We start from the raw sequence: 20893 nt of genomic DNA, 5'->3' as shown, positions 1-20893 counted from the left end.
AGAATGAAAAGAGTTCCAGAAACAGAATTCATTCTGAATAATTTGGACTGGTGGAATTTTGTTATAGGCTTTATGCGTATCCCACTAGATGTATTGGACAAAGGTAAATCAAATGAACTCCAGAAACTGAAAATCTGAAATTTAACTGAAATCTTGCAGCTGAAACGTAACATCTCTCTCCACAGATGCTGTCTAAGCTGCTGAGTTTTTCCAGCATTTTCTGTTTTTATTTCAGACTTTAGCCAATGGGTTCTTCATATAATTTTGCACAAACCCTTAACAAAAAAAACTCATGAATTGGATACTTTACACCTCAAAGGTAAATTCCCTGTTGCACTTCTACAATGTGCAATGCTCAGCTTGAACGATTTATGCATACTCAGCATACCGCGTGTTCCAATAAGTCTCAGTGTGAAAACCAACTTTTTAATCCCATTTACCTACATTCAGGATTTTATGGGGTCTCAGCCCGAAACGTTGGCTCTTTCCTCTTTTCCATAGATGTTGCCTGGTCCAGCATTTTGTGTGTATTACTTTGGATTTTCAGTATCTGCTGATTTTCTCGTGTTTGTGATACCTTTGTATCATGCTGTGAATTATCTAGTAAAGAAATGCCTCTTCAAGTCGCAATGAACACTACTATCTAAAACCAATTGTTTTCCCCTTCTCTACAAAACTCCTGAAGCTCTGCAGAGCCACCAAACTTGCTTTTCCGGGGAAATTAACAAGGGAACATGATCGTTTTGAAGTAGAGGTGTAGCGAACTTTGGACCAATCAGAGAGGAGATTAGTTTTACTGGCAGCCTAGCGGGTTAGGTTGTAAGGCCCCAGCTTTCATTTGCTGGGCTTTTGTCAGTGTTAATACGATCGGCTGAACGATTTCTCTCTCTCTCTCTCTCGCCGGAATTCAATCTCATCGTCACAGAGAAGGGGGGAAAAAGGCTGTGACTTCCCCAGACATTTTTTTAAACAAACATTCATCTCTTCCCACTCCCCACCTCCTCAAGAAAATGTCCAGAGAAACACTGATTTAATCAGTGCCCAGACAGGACGGGGGAGAGAGAGAGAAAGAGAGAGAGAGAGAAAGGGAAGCTAACTTGGTAACAATTAAACGGGTCTATAGGACTCATGAACAGATACATGCCCGCTCAGGAACCTTAACAAGTGGTCCTACCAAGAAAGCTATTTTGGGGGAGGAATTGTCAGTATCTCCTGGAAGTTCATGTCATTGGAGATGGGGTGTTGGAAGTCGAGAAGTTGGCTTATGGGAGCCGGCGTTATTTTAATGGCCACAGTACTACACCAGTGTTCAACTAATCCAACAGGTAAGCGAGTTTTTTTTTACAAAAGGAAACAATGTTTTAAAAGCATCTGACACATCATAGGCTGGCACGTGCAGTAATTTTTTTGGAAATCAATCAAATCCATGACATGAAGAATGGATGGATACTATGTAAATTCCCCGGAGTCCATGAGGTCAAATTTTTGGGGCTCCGTAATACTTTATTCTTGGAGAACGGGGCAAGTTTTTACCTTTCAAGGTCATTTATATTTATATTGATGCTCGTGCCTCCATCTTTCTTGTTTTCCGGGGAAATTTACTGTTTAGCCCTGGAACTCTGATCTGTCGCTGTTCCGTTACCTCTGGGTGCCATTGACGACGAGGTCACGGTTGAATGTGACAAGGCTGTTCCGGGCAGAGAGTCTTCCCGGGACAAGGGGAGACTGCTGTGATGCAGGGGCCAGGATTAATTGATCGTTTCGTTTGCAAATTTTGCAATGTCTACGCGTGATGTTTTTAGTTACAATCCCATGTCACTTAGACGATGCACGTGAAATCTGTAGTAGTAGTTTGCAAATGACGTTTACAAGTGGCAACGTCGACAGCGCTTCTCCCTGTAGATACTGCGCAGCCTGCTGTGTTCTACCAGCATTTTGTGTGTGTTGTTTGAATTTCCAGCATCTGCAGATTTCCTCGTGTTTACAAGTAGCAGCCGGGTTTTGTTGCAGAATCAATTTAGAACTGTTTGAGGATTTGGGGACATTTGCAGTTAGTGGTCAGTTAATTTTCTTTTGGGGTTTATTTTCAATGGAATGTCTTTCTAATTCCACCTCGTGGAAGATTTCAGTGTTTGAACATAGCTTTTGTGTAACGCGCCGAAGTTAATGGAGTTCCCTTTGGACACTGTCCAAGCGAGACCATACCCTGCGCTGCTGTTTACATTAAGTCATATTCAATTAAAGTTTGCTCGCAATATGAGGGTGTTAGTCAGGATAAAATCCAGTGGTAGGACGGTATGGGTGGGTAGATGCAACCTTGATTCCCCTCTTTAATCCAGGTCTGGTCTCGCTCTCTTTAAGAGTGCAGAATCCAGGTGTCACGCTTTTGTGAAAGACACAAACTTCAGGATTTGTAGACGTCTGTAGCCCGGGTCACAGACAGCAACGTGTGTGTCCGGCACTCAGTACCGGTTTCAAATGTACTTGCATTGGTGCTGAACTTGAGGATGTGGGAAACCAAGGTTTGAACCCGCCCTCGCACATGACGTGCCTTTAATTAATCCACTTTCCGTTCCGGCTGTGTACAGTGCGGAGAGGTTCAGACAGGGGTTGCCTTGCTTGTACAAGTTGAGCCTCCCACACAATTTCGACAAGAATGCGGTGATGTCACAAATAATAGTAATGGACTATGTACCCCGTGTGGACACTACGCCAGCCTCCCTGTGCTGGAGCTCCCCGGGCTCGACAAAGACGTGATGATGTTGCATGTCCAGTGCCCTAATAAAATAGACCAGTGTCGAGCTTTGCAGTTCGCACTGATAGATATAACAGTCTGGAGCAGCTGAATAGCCTCCTATTCCTGAAAAAGAATGTGAATGTGTTATTCTTCTCCCAAATGCATTTAATTCATAACGTCAAACTGTGTGTGGGGGGGGGGGGGGGCTGGGAAAATAGAATTTATGTAGGATCAGTGTAAATAGTGGGAATGGGCTGAATGAGATATCCATGTCTGAGCTTAACATTCAAGGATGCATATTATTTCAAAAGGATGGGCAGGAAGGCAGAGGGGGTGATATGGCTCTTTTAGTTGAAAATGAAATCAAATCATTAGAAAGAGGTGACATACAGTTGGAAGGTGTGGATAGAGCTAAGGAAATGCAAGGGTAAAAAGACCCTGATGGGAGTTGTATACAGACCCCCAAACAGTAGTAAGCATGTGGTCTATAAATTACAATGGGAGATAGAAAATGCATGCCAAAGGCCAATGTTACAATAGTCATGCAGCTTCAATCTATCTGAATATTGGGAACATCAGGTTGATGCTGGATCCCAAGAGAGGGAATTTCGAGAATGCCTACAAAATAGCTGTTTAGAGCAGCTCGTGGTCGAGCCCATGAGCGAATCAGCTATTCTGAATTGCACATTGTGCAATGAACCAGAATTGAATAGAGATCTAAAGGAACCCTTAAGGGAGGATGATCACTATATTCTCGAATTCACCCTGAAATTTGAAAAGGAGCAACTAAAATCAGATACATCAGTATTACAGTGGAGTAAAGGGAATTACAGAGGCATGAGAGAGGAGTTGGAGAAAATTGATTGGAAGAGAACACTGGCAGAGATGATGGCAGAATAGCATGGGCTGGAATTTTGAAAGCAATTCGGAAGGCATAGGATATATACATGGCAAAGAAGGAGTATTCTAAAGGCAAGATGACACAACTGTGGCTAACAGGAGAAGGCAATGCCAACATAAAAGCCAAAGAGAGGGCATATAATAGAGCAAAAACTAGTGGGAAGTTAGAGGATTGGGAAGCTTTTAAAAACCAACAGAAGGCAACTAAAATGTCATTAAAAAAGAAAAGATGGAATATGAAAGAAAAGTAACCAGTAATATTAAAGAGGAGATCAAAAGTTTCAGATACATAAGGTGTAAAAGGGATGTGAAAATGGATGTCAAACTGCTGGAAAACAATGCTGGAGAGGTAGCAATGGGAGACAAGGAAATGGTGGGTGAACTGAATGAATATTTTGCATCTTTCCTCACTGTGGAAGACAGTAGCAGTATGTTTGAAGTTCTGGTGTGTCAGGGGTCATGAAGTCTATCAAGTTACCATTAAAAGGGAGAAGGTTCTTGGGAAAATGAAATGTCTGAAGGTAGATAAGTCCCCTGGATCAGATGGTGTACACCTATGGGTTCTGAAAGAGGTGACTGAAGAGATTGTGGAGACATTACTAATCTTTCAAGAATCACTTGATTTTGGAATAGTTCTTGAAGACTTGAAACTTATAAATATCACTCTACCCTTCAAGAACGAGGAGAGACTGAAGAAAGGAAGTTATTGGCCATTTAGTCTGACCCCTATGGTTGGGAAGATGTTAGAATCAATTGTTAAAGATGTAGTTTCAGGATACTTGGAAGAAGATGTTTAAATAGGCCATAGCATGTCAGCATGATTTCCTCAAGTGAAAGTCTTGCTTGACAAATCTGTTGGAATTCTTTGAAGAAATAACTAGTTGTATAGGCAAAGGAGAATGGGTTGAAGTTGTGTTCTTGGATTTTCAGAAGGCCTTTGACAAGGTTCCACACGAGGCTGCTTAACAAACTATGACCCCAAGGTATTACAGGAAAGATTCTAGCACAGATAAAGCAGTGTCTGATTGGCAGGAGGCAAAGCGTAGGAATAAAGGGAGACTTTTCTGGTTGGATGCCAGTGGCTAGTGGTGTGGGGACTGATTCCTTTGACATTGTATGTGAATGATTTGGATGATGGAATTGATGGCTTTGTTGTAAAGTTTGCAGATGATATGAAGATAGGTTGTTTTGAGGAAATAGGCTGCAGAAGTCGTAGACAAAATAGGAGAATGGGTAAAACGTGGCAGATATCACCAAAGGAATATTGTTGGGAAATGTATGGTCATGCACTTTGGTAGAAGAAATAAAAGGGTAGACTACTTTCTAAATGGAGAGAAAATTCAAAAATCTGAGGTGCGAAGGGACTTGCGAGTCCCTGTGCAGGATTCCCTAAAGGTTAATTTGCAGGTTGAGTCAGTGATGAGGAAGGCAAATGCAATGTTAGCATTCATTTCAAAAACAAATTTGTAATGTTCAAAATTTTATTAAGTGCTGTGAGGCCTCATTTGGAGTATTGTGAGCAGTTTTCGGCCTCCTTTCTAAGAAATGATGTATTGACATTGGAGAGGATTCAAAGGATTTCACAAAAATGACTGTAGGATTGTCATATTAAGAGTGTTTGATGGCTCTGAGCCTGTACTCACTAAAATTCTGAAGCATGAGGGTGACGTAATTGAAATCTATTGAATGTTGTAAAGCTTTGACAGGGTGGCTGTGAAGAGGATGTTTCCTGTGGTGGGCAAGTCTAGGACCAGAGGACACTGCCTCAGAAGAGAGGGGCATTCTCTTAGAACCGAGGTGAGGAGACATTTCTTTAGCCAGAGATTGGTGAACCTGTGGAATTTGTTGCCACAGGCAGCTGTGGAGACCAAGTCATTGGGTTTACCTAAGGCAGAGGATGATATATCCTTGATTGGTCAGGGCATGAAGCAATATGGGGAGAAGGCAGGAGATTGGGGCTGAGAGGAAAAATGAATCAGCCATGATGAAATGGCAGATCTGACTCCTTAGGCCAAATAGCCTAATTATGCTCCTGTGTCTTATGGTCCTGTGGACTCTAAAATTTGTAACTTTACGAGGGTGACCAGTCAGTGGTGCCACTGGTAGAGCTGCTACCACAGCCTGTGTGTCCGAGGTTCCATCCTAAGCTTAGGTGCTGTTTGTGTGGAGTTTATATGTTTTCTCAGTGACTGCTTGGGTTTCACCAGTGGCTCCAATTTTCTCTTGTGCATTACTTGGATGTTGTCATGTTACTCCAAGTGAGGGAGACGGATAGAATTTGGGCGGTCTGATTTACTGTAAGTGATTGATGGCCAACATGGGCCCAGTAGGGTGAAGTGCTTTATTCCATTCTGAAAGAGTCCATCTACAACACACATACATTATGTGCTTGCATTAGATCAGCATGTGGTCATTCTCTCTTTGACATAGTTTTCACAACTAAATAATTGGGTTTTTACAGAGGTTCCACTCCCTTAGTGGGAACGGTGGAAGTCCGTAACACTCTGGCCTTTTGCCTGTGGAGAATTTCTGTTGACCTTTTCCATGTCAGGGTGTCAGAGGGCACTTTCTGTGTTTAACATTCCAGTGGACTTTGCATGTGAGCCATTACAAAGTTAAAGTTCAGAGGAAATTCATTATCAAAAGTACATTCTATATATGTCACCAAATACAACCCTGAGATTCATTTTCTTGTGGGCATACTCAATAAATCCATAATGGAATAATAAACATAATTGAATCGAAGAAAGACCACACCAACTTCTAGAACTTTGAGGGAAATTTTTTGTTATAGTTACTTGTGCAAGGTACTTGCTTTTATTGGCAATCTTAATATGCCCCCAGGCTATATTAATTCCCAGGCAGTTAAAAGTTATTCACAATGGTGGTCTGGACCCACATGTGAGACAGACTAGGTCAGGACAGCAGTCTTATTTGCCTGTAAGATTTTAGTAAACCAGATGGATTCTTACATATTTCTGAGGGTGTTTCAAGTGAAAGATTGGCTTTATTCGTACATTGAAACACAATGAAGTACATAGTTTGCATGAAATAAAATCAACAAAGACTGTGCTGGGCAGCCCGCTAGTGCCGCCACGCTTCCAGCACTGACACGGAATGATCACAACTCACTTGTCCTAACTGAGGGCCTTTGGGATGCGGCTGGAAACCGGAGCACTGGGAAGAAACCCAGATGGTCATGGGGAGAACATACAAGCTCCTTGCAGGCACCGGTGGGGATTAATCCTCACAAGATGATTGCTAGTTAGCACTATAAAGTGATGTGCCAACTGTTATGTTACCATATTGCCTTCACCTGTGTTATGCTAACCAAGATAATATTAGAGGAATTCAGCATGTATGGAAGGGAATAAACATTTTGGGCTGAGGGAGGGGTCTCAGCCTGAAACCTCAACTTGTTTATTTTTTTTCACAAATGCTATTTCACTTGCTGAGTTTTTTCAACATTTTGTGTGTGTAGTTCAAGATTTCCAGCATCTGCAGAATCCCATGTGTTCACCAAGGTAATGATTTTTTTTTAATGAAGTACAAATTTAAATGCTAGCTACCATGGTGGGATCCACATATTCTCATTCTGGTATGTTAGGGTACATTCTCCTAATAGAGATTGCCTGTGTGAGACTTTGCGTCACACAGGGAGGCCACTGCATAAGCAGCAACCACATTGTCTTTGACAGATCGGGGTCAGGTGCCAGTGGCATGGAGTGTAAGATGACTGAGGACAGTTCACTGCTGCAACCATTGTGATGTGTCATCATCTTCTGCCAGCAACACCAGGTCTTGTTTTGTTCATTCTCTGTCTGGAAGCTTCCCTTTGACCTTGCCACCACAGGTGACACTACCAGGAGCTAAGAGCCTGATGATTATCTCTGGACAGCATCGCTCTCGGGAACTTGGGAACTCACAAGCCTCTCCACCATGACAGGATGATGATTCTCAAAGAAATATATTACTCTATGGTTTTAGGATTCTATATAGTTATCCCAACACAGGGCATCATGGTAATGATTCTACTGGCATCCTGCTTTTTGCATTATGTGGTGTCATGGAGTTGAGAGTGGGTTGCCCCCACTATGGTTTTGTGGGTTTTGAGCTGGTTTCTTTGGCTAATGTTGGTCCACATGCTCTGCCAGTGGTACAAGCGGGTGAGTAGTTTAAATGGGTGGTGTTCAAAGTAAGTTTATTATCTAAGTACATATACCTCCTGTGCCTGATAAAATGCCCACTGAGCGTATTTTTGTCGTCTTCTGCTGCTGGGGCTAGTTCAGAGATGCTCTTCTGCACAACACTGTTGTAACATGTGGCTATTTGAGTTACTGTGCCCTTCCTGACAGCTTGAACCAGTCTGTCCATTCTCCACTGACCTCTCTCATTAACAAAGTGTTTTTGCCCACAGAAACGACTGCCCACTGGATGTTTTTTTGTTTTTCTCTCCCTTCTCTGTAAGCTCTAGAGCAGGTGTTCCCAACCATTTTTATGCCATCCATCCCTACCATTAAGCAAGGGATCCGTGGATCTTCGGTTTGGAACTCCTAATCTGTAGACCGTTGTGTGTGAAAATCTCAGGAGAACAGCAGTTTCTAAAATACTCAAGTCACTGCGTCAATAATCATTCCACTTAGATCACATTTCTTCCCCATTCTGATGTTTAGTCTGAACAATGGCATACTTCATTGCCGATCTGATTTGATGCCAATGACACACTTTGCTATATGTTCTGATGTACATGTGACAAATAAACCTTGTCTCTTCATGAGTCAATGAAGGAGGAGCTGAGGATATCCTTGAGTAGTTTCCTGTGTCCATGTGGTACCTACTTGGAGTAGGGTGCCTTTTTCACATCTGGTGTTGGGCATAAAGAGATAAGGCTCATTCATTAGAGCTGATTGATGTTAGGCTGGGAAAGGTTGCTAACGTTTTTGGGAAGTTGTTGTGGAGGCGTTATATTCCTGGTGTTTGAAGTTACTTGCTGAGTGTATTCCATGACTCAGGTGTACAGGAGGACAGGGATCATTGCTGCCCATTTGACTTGTGTGTTCCATGCCCATGTTTCTGGAAAATAACTGCAGTGATGGTCTAAACACCAGAATAGAACCCAGGAGTTTGAAGCCCTACACTCAGTGTTTTATGAATAGGTTCTTGCCTGCTGCACACAGATTTCTGAATGGTCCATGAACATTTCCTCACTATTTCTCTTTTGCACTACTTAATAATTGTTTGTAACTTATAGTAATTTTTTAATGTTTTGCATCTGTACTACTGCCACAAAACAACAAATTTCAGGAGGTATGTCAGTGATAATAAACCCAATTCTGATTCAGAAATTCGTGATGAACAGCAGGTGAGCCCTATTGAAGCAATAAAGCCGAATAAATTTCAATGTTTCGTAGAAATTCATCCTTAAACAGTTTAATCTTGATCCAGGTATGGGGACATTAGGAGTAGAAATGAGAAAAGAGTATGATTGGACTGTTAGCAAGGAAGCTTACAACAACAGTAGTGATTGGCATCTCTGCTTCAAGTTCATTCACATGTGTACAGCTGAAATATGTAATGTTTCTCAGTGACCAAGGTACAAAACGCAGTACATACATACAGCACATCAAATAATTTTAACAGATGGAAAATAATACTCTGTCGATGTACATTGTCATAAAGTGTATAAACGACCTACGATTAAATACACAACTGTATTACTGTCACTGCCACTGTGTACTGGATGGTAGCAGGGTGTTCAGAAGTCTCACAGCCTGGTGGAAGAAGCTGTTACCCAGACTAACAGACCTTGTTCATTTACTGTGGTAGTAAGTCATTGAGATTGTGGGAGGATGGGAGTAATCCCTGAAAGTGCTGAGGACTCTGTGAAATGTTTCTGGTCTGTGATGTGGTGCTTCAGCACAGACGTACGCATCAAGTTAGGCCAACTAAACTCTGTAGCAGCAGTCAAAACCTCCTGCTCGATCCATCTGTTCTTTTCTGTAGTTTATGTCATAATGCAATGGAGATGGAGTGAAAACAGTCCATCATTTGAAGAGTTGCTTATACAGTAATACACTGCTGTGATGGGTGGTAGGGAGTTCAGTGAAGGAAACTTGCACAAAAATACTTTTCTCCTGAGGAGTTCAGATGCATCTTGTGTTATTAAAGGAATGGCAGAAGCCAAGTTTAGTGTTTCCTTTTCCCACACTTGAAAGGCACCATTTCCCAGCTGCACGCCCATCTCCCATTCTTTGGCTCATCTCTTCAGTGAAGTAAGCCTTTTACAAGAGCAGGTGGCTGGTGAAGTATGTATCGCTCAGAATTTTCAATGGTGGTTTGGCAGAGGTTTCCTGCATTAGAGTGCAAGCTGATGTGCTCCCCACAACGGCTGGCAATTTGTCGCATGCAATAAATGAGACAGCCTAGACTGTGGTGTGAAGACAACCTATTAAAATGAATGAGATTTTCATTTTATGTTGGGGTTGGAGAAACAAATCTACTTCCATTTAAGGAAGATTCTTTGCATCTTCATTTGCAACGTTTTCCTGCACCGCTCTGTTCCTCTCTCCTGTCTGTGCTGACTCATTCCAGGGCAAGGTGCCACCAGTCTTCCAGCTCTGCCAGTTGGCCCATATGTCACATGTGTGTAATTCCACGACAGAGAGTTACTTAGAAGGGGAGAGATCTGTTGTTTTTGCCTCTGCATGGTCACACAAGCAAAATCTCTTCCAGCTCTTAGCCCTCGTCTGCTTTCTCCACCCTCACCATTGCTACTCTGGTTATTTCAAGAACATACCTCTTAGTCTCTTGGTCCAATTCTAAAGCTCATGTTAGGGAGTGGCATGTTTCTCTTGAGTATTAGGGATTTAAGTCAAATTTGAATCTTTGCTCACACTCCCAGTGCAGTACTTAAGGACACTATACTGTTGGGAATATCACCTTTTGGGGGAGACATTGCTGTAGTCCTATCTCCTCTCCCACATGAACCTATTGCTTTATCCTTTGAAGAACAAAGAATGTTCCCAGTTTCCTTGTTCTTTGATAAACATTTTCCCGTTACTGTAGAGCATGGTGAATGCATAGCTGAGTGGATACAATAGAGATTGCAGATCCTGCAGCAACAAATTAGCTCATGGAAGAACACACATGTCACTGTTTCCCAAAACCACCATGTTCTTCTCCCCTGCTTGGCATCACCTACCTGCCATCCCACCCCAACTTAGCCCACCAATACCTCAGAATCCTTTCTCAGCACTCCTCCCTCACCTTTATACCGGCTGTCTGTACTTTCTGTTCTCAGTCCTGATGCAGGGTTTTGAAACCAAAATTATGGCAATACCATTCCTAGCAAAGATGCTGTTCGATCCTTGGAGTTGTTCTTTGTAGTACAGAGCACATGAGGTGGCCTAAAAGGGATATTTAAAAGGATATGCGAAGGTACCATCAGGTGCCATGGTAGCGTAGAGGTTATGACAACGTTATTACTGCTCGGGCTGTTCTGTTCAGAGTTCAATTCTGACGCTGTTCTGTAAGGAGTCTCTGTATGTCCTTTCTCTGGGTTCACAGTTTCGTCCTACAGCTCAAAGATGTACTGTGGAGGTGAATTGGTCATTGTAAGTTAGGTTAGGGTTAATCGGGTTTGTCAGGGGTTGCTGGGGTAGCAGGGCTGGAAGGGTTGGTTTCGCTCTGTATCGGTAAAGAAAGTATAATAAAATATAGAAATTTTGTTGGTAGCTACAGCTATGCATGCCTTCACTTCCCACTTGTTCCACATACATTAAAACCTTTATTTCTTCACAGCCTCAGACTAAAAGAAGTGTCCCTTTAGAACAGAGCTGAGCAGGAGTTTCTTTAGCCAGAGAGTGGTGAATCTGTGGAATTCATTGCAGCAGGTGGTTGCCATTGGGTGTATTTAAAGCAGAGGTTAAAGCAAAGGTTGTCAAAGGTTTTGTGGAGAAGACCAGAATGAGGTTGAAAGAGGTAATAAATTAGCCATGATGGAATGGTGGAGCAGACTTGATGGATTGAATGGCTTAATTCTGTTCCTATGTCTTCTGGTCTTATGTTTTTTGTTGTGTCAGAGAAGGTTTTATGTTTTTATCTACCAAAAATAATGAGTATTTAAATTATTTTTATGAAATAATTATGAAATCATTAGAAAGACTGGTCCTGAACCATCTCTGGCCGTGGGAAATCCATCACTGGATCCCTTGCAGTTTGGTTTCCAACCACATACTGGAGTTAACGACACCATTATCTTCCTGCTTCACCAGACTTACACCCGTCTGGATGAGCCAGGTAGCTCTGAAAGAATCGTGTTCTTTGATTTCTCTAATGCATTTAACACCAAACAATGTGCTTTACTAGGGGGTAACTCACGGAGATCCTGGATTACAGGCTACCTGTCAGAGCTCTGTAACAGATACTGTGGTTAGCAGCACAGGGGCACCTCAGGGGACTGTCCTGCCCCCCTTCCTGTTCATTGTCTACCCTTCGAACTTCAGAGTCCTGCTGCCTGCAGAGGTTTTCGGATGATTTGGCAGTTGTGGATGTATCAGTCAAGGTCAAGAGGCTGAGTACAAGAGTGGTGGACAATTTTGTTGAGGGGTGTGGACTGAATCGCCTGCAGCTCAACATCACTAAGACAAAAGAGTTGGAGGTGGACTTCAGGAAGGTGAAAACACCCTGTATTCCCATCTCCATCAAGAAAATGGATGTGGAAGTCATCCAGGACTACAAGTACCTGGGAACTCACCTGGACAATAAATTACACTGGTCTAAAAATACAGAAGGGGCAGAGCCAATTATACTTTCTAAGGAGACTCTGATCATTCAACGTCTGTAGTACCATGCTGTAGCTGTTCTACAACTCAGTGGTGGCCAGCATTCTATTCTCTGTAGTCTGCTGGGGGAGAGCAGCTGAAGCCAAGAAGACCGATAAGTTTGTCAGCAAGGCTGGTTCTTTTCTGGGCGTGGAACTGGATTCTCTGATGGTTGTGTCTGCAGAAGCTACGGAGCATTGTGGACAAATCCCCTCAACCCCTTCATGATGTACTGTACAAACAGAGGAGCACTTTTAGTAACAGACTGATTCCACCAAGGTGCACCGCTGAACACAACAGGAGATCCTTTCTCCCTGTGGCTATAAAACTCTACAACTCATCCTCCTTAAGTATACAAGTCTATGGTTTCATTTCTTTATTTAGCATTATAACTTTAATGTAGATTTTGCATTTTTTTGTACCTCAATGTTTACATTTTGTATTTGAATTATATATTTCTGACTGAGCAACCTTGCAATAATAATTTCTTTTGGGATAAATAAGCTTTTATTTTATCTTATTGAGCGTATTTTGGCCAGCACCAGATTCATAATTGACAAATTTCATTTATAAGCCTTCTAATGTCCATAAATTTCAGTGTTTTTGATGTCTTTCACTCATCAAAGTAATCTTAATTTGACTGCCCTCAGGTAAACATCGTCTGTGGGTGTATTTAAAATTCAGAAGGGTTTAAATTTGACAATCATGACTTTCTCCTCCAGATCCTAGAGGTTTTTGGGTGGGAGCCAAGTTTACCTTTGGGCAGATTTGGCTTTTGTCGTGAGGCAGGCTAGCTTCAGCACTGCATCAGAATGTAAGATGAAAGGTTTGAAAAGCAGGAGATTGTCATAGCTGTAAACTCATTTTCTGTTCACTCTCCATTTCATTCAATTCCTCAAAACATCAAAAATTTCCATCAGCCAAGATTTTGAATATTTTGAGTAGCTGCCCATGAGGTAAAGATATCTAGAAGTTCACAGTCATGTGAGTAAAGGAATTTCTCTTTAATGGCCAGCCACTTGGGACTTGAGGATCTGAGTTATATGGAAAGGTTGAATTGGTTAGGACTATATTTCTCAGAGCATAGGAGAATGAAAGGAGATTTGATAGAGAATTACAAATTATGTGGGTCACTGTTAGGCTAAATACAAGTAGGCTTTTTCCACAGATATTGGATGAGACTAGAACTAGAGGTAATGGGTTTTCACTCAGCGGGTGGTGAGAGTGAGGAAGTGATAGATACAGGTTCGATTTCAACATCTAAGAAAAATTTAGGTAGGTACATGGATGGGAGGGGTATGAAGGTTTGTGTTCTAGTGAAGGTCGATAGGACGTGGCAGATTATTGGACCATGAAGACCACCAGACACAGGAGCAGAGTTAGGCCATTTGGACTATAGAGTCTGTTCTGCCATTCAATCATGGCCGATCCTTTTTTTTTCTCTTTCTCCACAGCCCACTCCCCGGCCTTCTCTCCACAACTTTTGGTGCCATGGCTAATCTGCGCTTTAAATGCACTCAATGACTTGGCCTCTACCTGCCTGTGTAACAAATTCCACAAATTCATTACCCTCAGGCTAAAGAATTTTTTTTGCATTGATGTTTTAAGTGGACTTCCCTCTATCCTAAGCAACACGCTGGAGGAACTCAGCAGGTTGGGACGCATCTGTGGAAACAAACAGTCAACGTTTTGGGCCGAGACCCTTCGCCAGGACTGAAGAGGGAGGGACAGGGGCCTTATAAAGAAGGTGGGGGGAAGGTGGAAGGAGAAGGCTGGTAGGTGCCAGGTGAAAAAACAGTAAGGGGAAAGATCAAGGGGTGGGGGAGGGGATGCAGAATTCCCTGACCTGCTGAGCTCCTCCAGCATGTTGTGCGTGTTGCTTTGACCCCAGCATCTGCAGAGTGTTTTGTGTTTATACCTTCATCCTGATGCTGTGCCTTCCTGTCCTGGACTCTCCCACCATGGGAAACATCCTTTCCACATCTACTCTGCCTAAGTATTTCAACATTTGAGAAGTTTCAGTGAGATCCCCCCCATCCTTCTAAATTCCAGCAAATACCGAACCAGAGATATCAAACATTCCTCACGTGATAATCCTTTCATTCCCCGAATCATCCTTGTGAACCGTATCTGAACCCTCTCCAATGCCAGCACATCTTTTCTAAGATGAGGGGCCCAAAACTGTTCACAATACTCAAGGTGAGGCCTCACCAGTGTCTTACAAAGCCTCAGCATCACTTTCCTGCTCTTGTATTCTAAACCTCTTAAAATGAATGCTAATGTTGTATTTGCCTTCCTCGCTACCAACTCAACCTGCAAGTTAACCTTTAGGGCGTTCTGCACAAAGATTCCCAAGTCCCTTTTCATCTCAGAGTTTTGGATTATTTCCCCATTTAGAAAATAATCTACACGTTTGTTTATTTCTTCTACCAAAGTGCATTTTCCAATATTTTATTTCATTTGCCACTTTCTTGCCCATTCTCCTAATGTGACTAAGTTCTTCTGCATCCTACCTGTTTCCTCAACACTACTTACTCCTCTACCAATCTTTGTATTATCTGCAAACTTGGTAACAAAGCCATCTATTCCATCATCTAAATCATTGGTATACGGCATAAAAAGAAGTGGTACCAACAACGACCCTGTGGAACATCATGTCACTCACTGGCAGCCAACCAGAAAAGAATCCTTTTATTCCCATTCACTCCTACCTATCAGCCAATGCCATAACTATGCTAGTAACTTTCCTGTAATACCATGGGCATACTTGGTAAGCAGCCTCATCTGTGGCACCTTGTCAAAGGCCTTCTGAAAATCCAAATATACTACATTCACTACATCCCCCTTATCTATCCTAATTGTAATTTCCTCAAACAACTCCACAGGTTCTTCAGGCAAGTTTTTCCTGAAGGAAACCATACTGATTTTGTCCCATCTTGTCCTGTGTCACCAAGTACTCCATAACCTCATCCATAACAATTGACTCTAACATCTTCCCAACCACTGAGGTCAGGCTAACTGGTCTATAGTTTCCTTGCTGCTGCCTACCTTCTTTCTTAAAGAATAGAATAGAATTTATTTTATTTCTTACATCCATCTCACAACATGAGGGGGTTAAAATTTTTATGTTGCATCTCCATTGCAACATACAAGCAATAAGGAAGTGAAAGGTCGGAGGGTATCGCTGAAACCCTATGATTGTATACATAATTGTTTTGTATACATGTATGTACAGTCAGCTATGCACTTCATGCATTGTGAACTTCATTTGAACCCTCTCCAGTGTCAGCACATCTTTTCTAAGATAAGAGGCCTAAACTGTTCACATACTCCGTGAGGCCTCACCAAAGCTTTATCAAGTCTGAACATTACATAGCCATAGAACACAAAACATAGAAATCTACAGCACATTATATGCCTTTCGGCCCACAATGTTGTGCCGACCATGTTACCTCCTCTAGAAACTGCCTAGAATTTCCATACCGCATAGCCGTGTTTTCTAAGCTCCATGTACCTATCCAGGAGTCTCTTAAAATACCCTATTGTATCAGCTTCCACCATCATTGCCAACAGTGCATTCCACACACCCACCACTCTCTGTGTGAAAAACTTGCCCCTGACATCCTCTCTGTACTTACTTCCAAGCACCTTAAAACTATGCCCCCTCATGTTAGCCATTTCAGTCCTGGGAAAAAGCCTCTGGCCATCCACATGATTAATACCTCTCATCAACTTATACACCTCTATCAGGTCATCTCTCATCCTCCATCGCTCCAAGGAGAAAAGGCCAAGGTCACTCAACCTATTCTCATAAGGTATGCTCCCCAATCCAGGTAACATCCTTGTAAATCTCCTCTGCACTTTCTCTATAGTATGTCTGTATATGACATCCTTCCTGTCATGAGGTGACCAGAAATGAGCACAATACTCAAAGTTGGGTCTGACCAAGGTCTTGTAAAGCTGTAACATTACCTCACTGCTCTTGATCTCAATCCCACGGTTGATGAAGGTCAGCACACCATACACCTTCTTAACAACACTGTCAACCTGTGTCTACGGACAGAGACCCTAAGACCTTTCTGATCCTCCACACTGCCAACAGTCTTACCATTAATACTTTATTCTGTCTTCAAATTTGATCTACCAAAATGAACCACTTCACACTTATCAGGATTGAACTTCATCTGCCACTTCTCAGCCCAGTTCTGCATCCTATCGATGTCCTGCTGTATGAGTAACTCTGACAACCCTCCAGACTATCCACAACACCCCCAACCTTTGAGGCATCAGCAAACCTACTAACTCAGCCTTCTACTTCTTTATCCAGGTCAGTTATAAAAGTGACAATAAGTAGAGGTCCCAGAAAAGATCCCTGTGGAACACCACTGATCATCAACCTCCATGCAGAAATCAAACCACCTACAACCACCCTTTTCCTTCTGTGGGCAAGCCAATTCTGGATCCACAAAGCAAGGTCCCCTTGGATTCCGTGACTTTTTACTTTCTGAAGGAGCCTTGCATGGGGAACCTTATCAAATGCCTTACTGAAATCCACATACACTACATCCACTACTCTACCTTCATCAATGTGTTTTGTTACATCCTCAAAGAATTCAATCAGGCTTGTAAGGCACAAACTTCCCTTGACAGATACATGCTGACTATCCCCAATCATATTATGCCTCTCCAAATGTTCATAAATCCTGCCTCTCAGGATCTTCTCCAACAACTGCCCACCATTGAAGTAAGACTCACTGGTCTATAACTTCCTGGGTTATCTCTACTCTCTTTCTTGAACAAGGGAGCAACATTTTCAACCCTCCATTCCTCCGGTACTTCTCCTATGTCTATTTATGATGCGAAGATCATCGGCAGCATCTCAGCAATCTCCTCCCTCACTTCCTACAGTTGCCTGAGGTATATCTTGTCTGGCCCCGGCGACTTATCTAACTTAATGGTTTTCAAAAGTTCCAACACATCCTCTTTTAAAATGTTTTTCTGCTCAGAGGTTTCAGTCTGCTGTAAGTCAGAATTGCCAAGATTCTTTACCCCGGTGAATACTGAAGCAAAAAATTCATTAAGTACCTCCACTACTTCCTCCAACTCCATGCACATGTTTCCACTATCACTTCTGATTAGTCCTATTTTCAAAAGGCTCTTCCTCATGAAAATCTGCTGGTTAGATTGTGCGACCTCAGGCCTGCAGTCCTCGGAGTTGCCTGATGCCGGTGGTCTGAGGTGGGGACGTCGTAAACTGTGTGCGAGGAAGCGGAAGTGAAGCGAGCGGGCAGGAGTCTGTGCCAGGAAAAAAGCAAGCCCTAGCCGACCGGCTCTCCTATCTTTTTTGCTCTCCGATGGATATTAAATTGGACTACGTCTGTGGCAACAAAATACTCTGCTGGGAGTACAGAAACGGGCAGAATTCCAGACGCCGCCATTCAGCTTTTTATTTATGTAACAAATTTTCCCCCAACCATTGGACTACCAACCTATTGCCCTCTGCTGTGCCTATTGTCTTGTTTATTATTTATTGTAATGCCTGCACTGTTTTGTGTACTTTATGCAGTTGTGGGTAGGTCTGTAATCTAGTGTAGTTTTTGTGTTAGTTTACATAGTTCAGTGTAGTTTTTGTATTGTTCATGTAGCACCATGGTCCTGAAAAACGTTGTCTCGTTTTTACTGTGTACTGTACCAACAGTTATGGTCAAAATGACAATAAAAAGTGACTCGACTTGACTCTTGCTCTTCACATACTTGTAGAATGGCTTGGGGTTTTTCTTAATCCTGCTTGCCAAGGCCTTCTCATGGCCCCTTCTAGCTCTCCTAATTTCATTCTTAAATGCCTTCCTGGCAATCTATTTTCTTGAACCTTTTGTGAGCTTTTCTTTTTAACTAGATCTTTCACATTCTTTGCACACCATAGTTCTTTTACCCTACCATCCTTTTGCTGCTTTAGTGGAACATACCTGTGCAGAACGCCAGGCAAATGCTTGTCACATTTCTGCCGTGCATTTCCCTGAGAACATCTGCTCCAAATTTATGCTCCCAACTTTTTGCTTAATAGCATCATATTTCCCCCTTTCCCAATTAAATGCTTCCCCAAATTGTCTGTTCCTCTCCCTCTCCTAGTGCTATAGTAAAGGAGATAGGATTGCGATCACTACCTCCAAAATGCTCTCCCACCAAGAGATCTGACACCTGACCAGGTTAATTTCCCAATACCAGATCAAGCACAGCCTTTCCTCTAGTTGGCTTATCTCCAGATTGCGTAAGGACATCTTCCTGAACACATCTAACAAACTCCACCCCATCTAAACCCCTTTCTCTAAGGAGATGCCAGTCAATAGTGTATTTGGAAAGTTAAAATCTCCTATCACATCAACCCTATTATTATTGCACCATTCCAGAACCTGCCTCCCTATCTGCTCCATGATGTCCCTGTGACTATTGGGGGGGGGGCAATAAAAAATCTTTGTATTTGCCTTCCTCACCACTGATTCAATCCACACAAGAACTCACAAGTTCTTCCATGCCTCAGATTTTTGAATTTTCTCTCCATTTAGCAAATAGTCTACCCTTGTATTTCTTATACCAAAGGGCATGAGCATACACTTCCTGACAGTGTATTCCATCTGCAACTGCTTTGCCCATTCTCCTAATCTGTCTAAATCCTTCTGTAGCCTCTCTGCTTCCTCAAAACTACCTGCCTTCCCACCTATCTTTGTATCATCTGCAAACTTTGCAAAAAAGCCATCAATTCCATCATCCGAGTCATTGACATATAATGTAAACAGAAGTGGCCCAACACAGACCCCTGCAGAATACCACTAGTCACCATCAGCCAACCAGGAAAGGCTCCCTTTATTACCACTCTTTGCCTCCTGGCAATCAGCCACTGCTTTATCCACACGAGAATCTTTCTTGTAATACTGTGAGCTCATAGCTTGTTAAGCAGCTTCATATGTGGCACCTTGTCAAAAAACTTCTGAAAATCCTAGCACAACATCCACCAATTCTCTTTTGTCTATCCTACTTGATATTTCTTCAAATAATTCCTACAGATTTGTCAGGCAAGAATTTCCCTTGATGATACCATGTTGACTACATGTGCCTCCAAGTACCTCGAAACCACATCATTAAAATCGCTTCAAGCATTTTTCCAACCACAGAGATCAGGCCAAATGACCTATAATTTCCTTTCTTCGGCCTCTCCCACTTCTTGAAGAGTGGAGTAGAATTTGCAATTTTCCAGTCTTCAGGAACCATTCCAAAATCAATTGATTTTTGAAAGATCATTACTATTGCCTTCACAGTCTCTTCAGCCACCTCTTTCAGACCCGGAGGTGTACACCGTCTAGTCCAGGTGACTCACCTAACTTCAGACCTAAACACGAGGAAATCTTTAGATGCTGGAAATTCAAGCAACGCACACAAAATGCTGGTGGAACGCAGCAGGCCAGGCAGCATCTATAGGAAGAAGTACAGTCGACGTTTCGGGCTGAGACCATTTGTTCTGATGAAGGGTTTCGGCCTGAAACATCGATTTTACTTCTTCCTACAGATGCTGCCTGGCCTGCTGCATTCCACCAGCATTTTGTGTGTGTAACTTCAGATGTTCCAGTTTCCCAATAAGCTTCTCCAGAGTAATGGCAACTTAACACACTTCTGACACCTAACACTCTGGAACTTCCACGATACTGCCAGTGCCTTCCACAGAGAAGACTGATGTGAAATTCTTATTCAGTTCATCCACCATTTCATTGTCCCCCATTACTACCTCTCTAGCATCATTTTCTGGCAGTCTGATATCCATTCTTGCCTCCCTTTTACACTTTATGTATCTGATGAAATTTTTAGTATCCCCTTAATATTATTGGCTAGTTTGCTTTCATATTCACCTTTCCCTTATTAATAATTTTTTTAGTTGCCTTCTGTTGGTTTTTAAAAGCTTCCCAATCCTCTACCTTCCCACTAATTTTTGCTCTATTGTATGCACTCTCTTTGGCTTTTATGTTGGCGTTGACTTCTCCCGTTGACGTCACCTTTCCTTTAGAATACTTCTTCCTCTTTGGGATGTATTTACCCTGTGCTTCCTAATTGCTTCCAGAAATTCCAGCCATTGCTGCTCTGCTGTCATTCCTGCCAGTGTTCTTTTCCAAGCAATTTTGGTCAACTCCTTTCTCATGCCTCTGTAATTCCCTTTACTCCACTGTAATACTGATACATCTGACTTTCTCCTCTCCTCCTCAAACTTCATCCTGAGCTTGATCATATTACATATTGCATTTGATCATATTATCATCACTTGCCCTTACTAGTTCTTTTACCTTGAGATCTCTAATCAATTGCCTAACACCCAATCCAGAGCAGCTGATCCCCCAGTGGGCTCAACCACGAGCTGCTCTAAAAGGCCATTTTGTAGGCATTTTATAAA

The 20893-nt window shown here is 42.4% G+C and overlaps 1 protein-coding gene across 3 annotated transcripts in view; it reads left to right on the top strand.

The window, feature by feature from the left end:
• Window positions 1-819: 819 nt before the first annotated feature.
• Window positions 820-20893, top strand: part of LOC132406557 (collagen alpha-1(XI) chain-like) — a 404353-nt gene continuing 384279 nt past the window's right edge. For 2 of the 3 annotated variants that reach the window (XM_059992381.1, XM_059992379.1), the window contains exon 1: window positions 821-1325. In XM_059992381.1, the coding sequence (XP_059848364.1) occupies window positions 1223-1325 (103 nt within the window). In that variant the 5' untranslated portion in view covers window positions 821-1222. Of the gene's footprint in view, window positions 1326-20893 lie in introns of all 3 variants that reach the window. The other variant, XM_059992380.1, reaches the window with a different exon arrangement.

Source organism: Hypanus sabinus, chromosome 16, assembly GCF_030144855.1.
Source record: "Hypanus sabinus isolate sHypSab1 chromosome 16, sHypSab1.hap1, whole genome shotgun sequence".
Taxonomy (NCBI): domain Eukaryota; kingdom Metazoa; phylum Chordata; class Chondrichthyes; order Myliobatiformes; family Dasyatidae; genus Hypanus; species Hypanus sabinus.
This window is presented reverse-complemented; position numbering and strand designations above follow the sequence as displayed.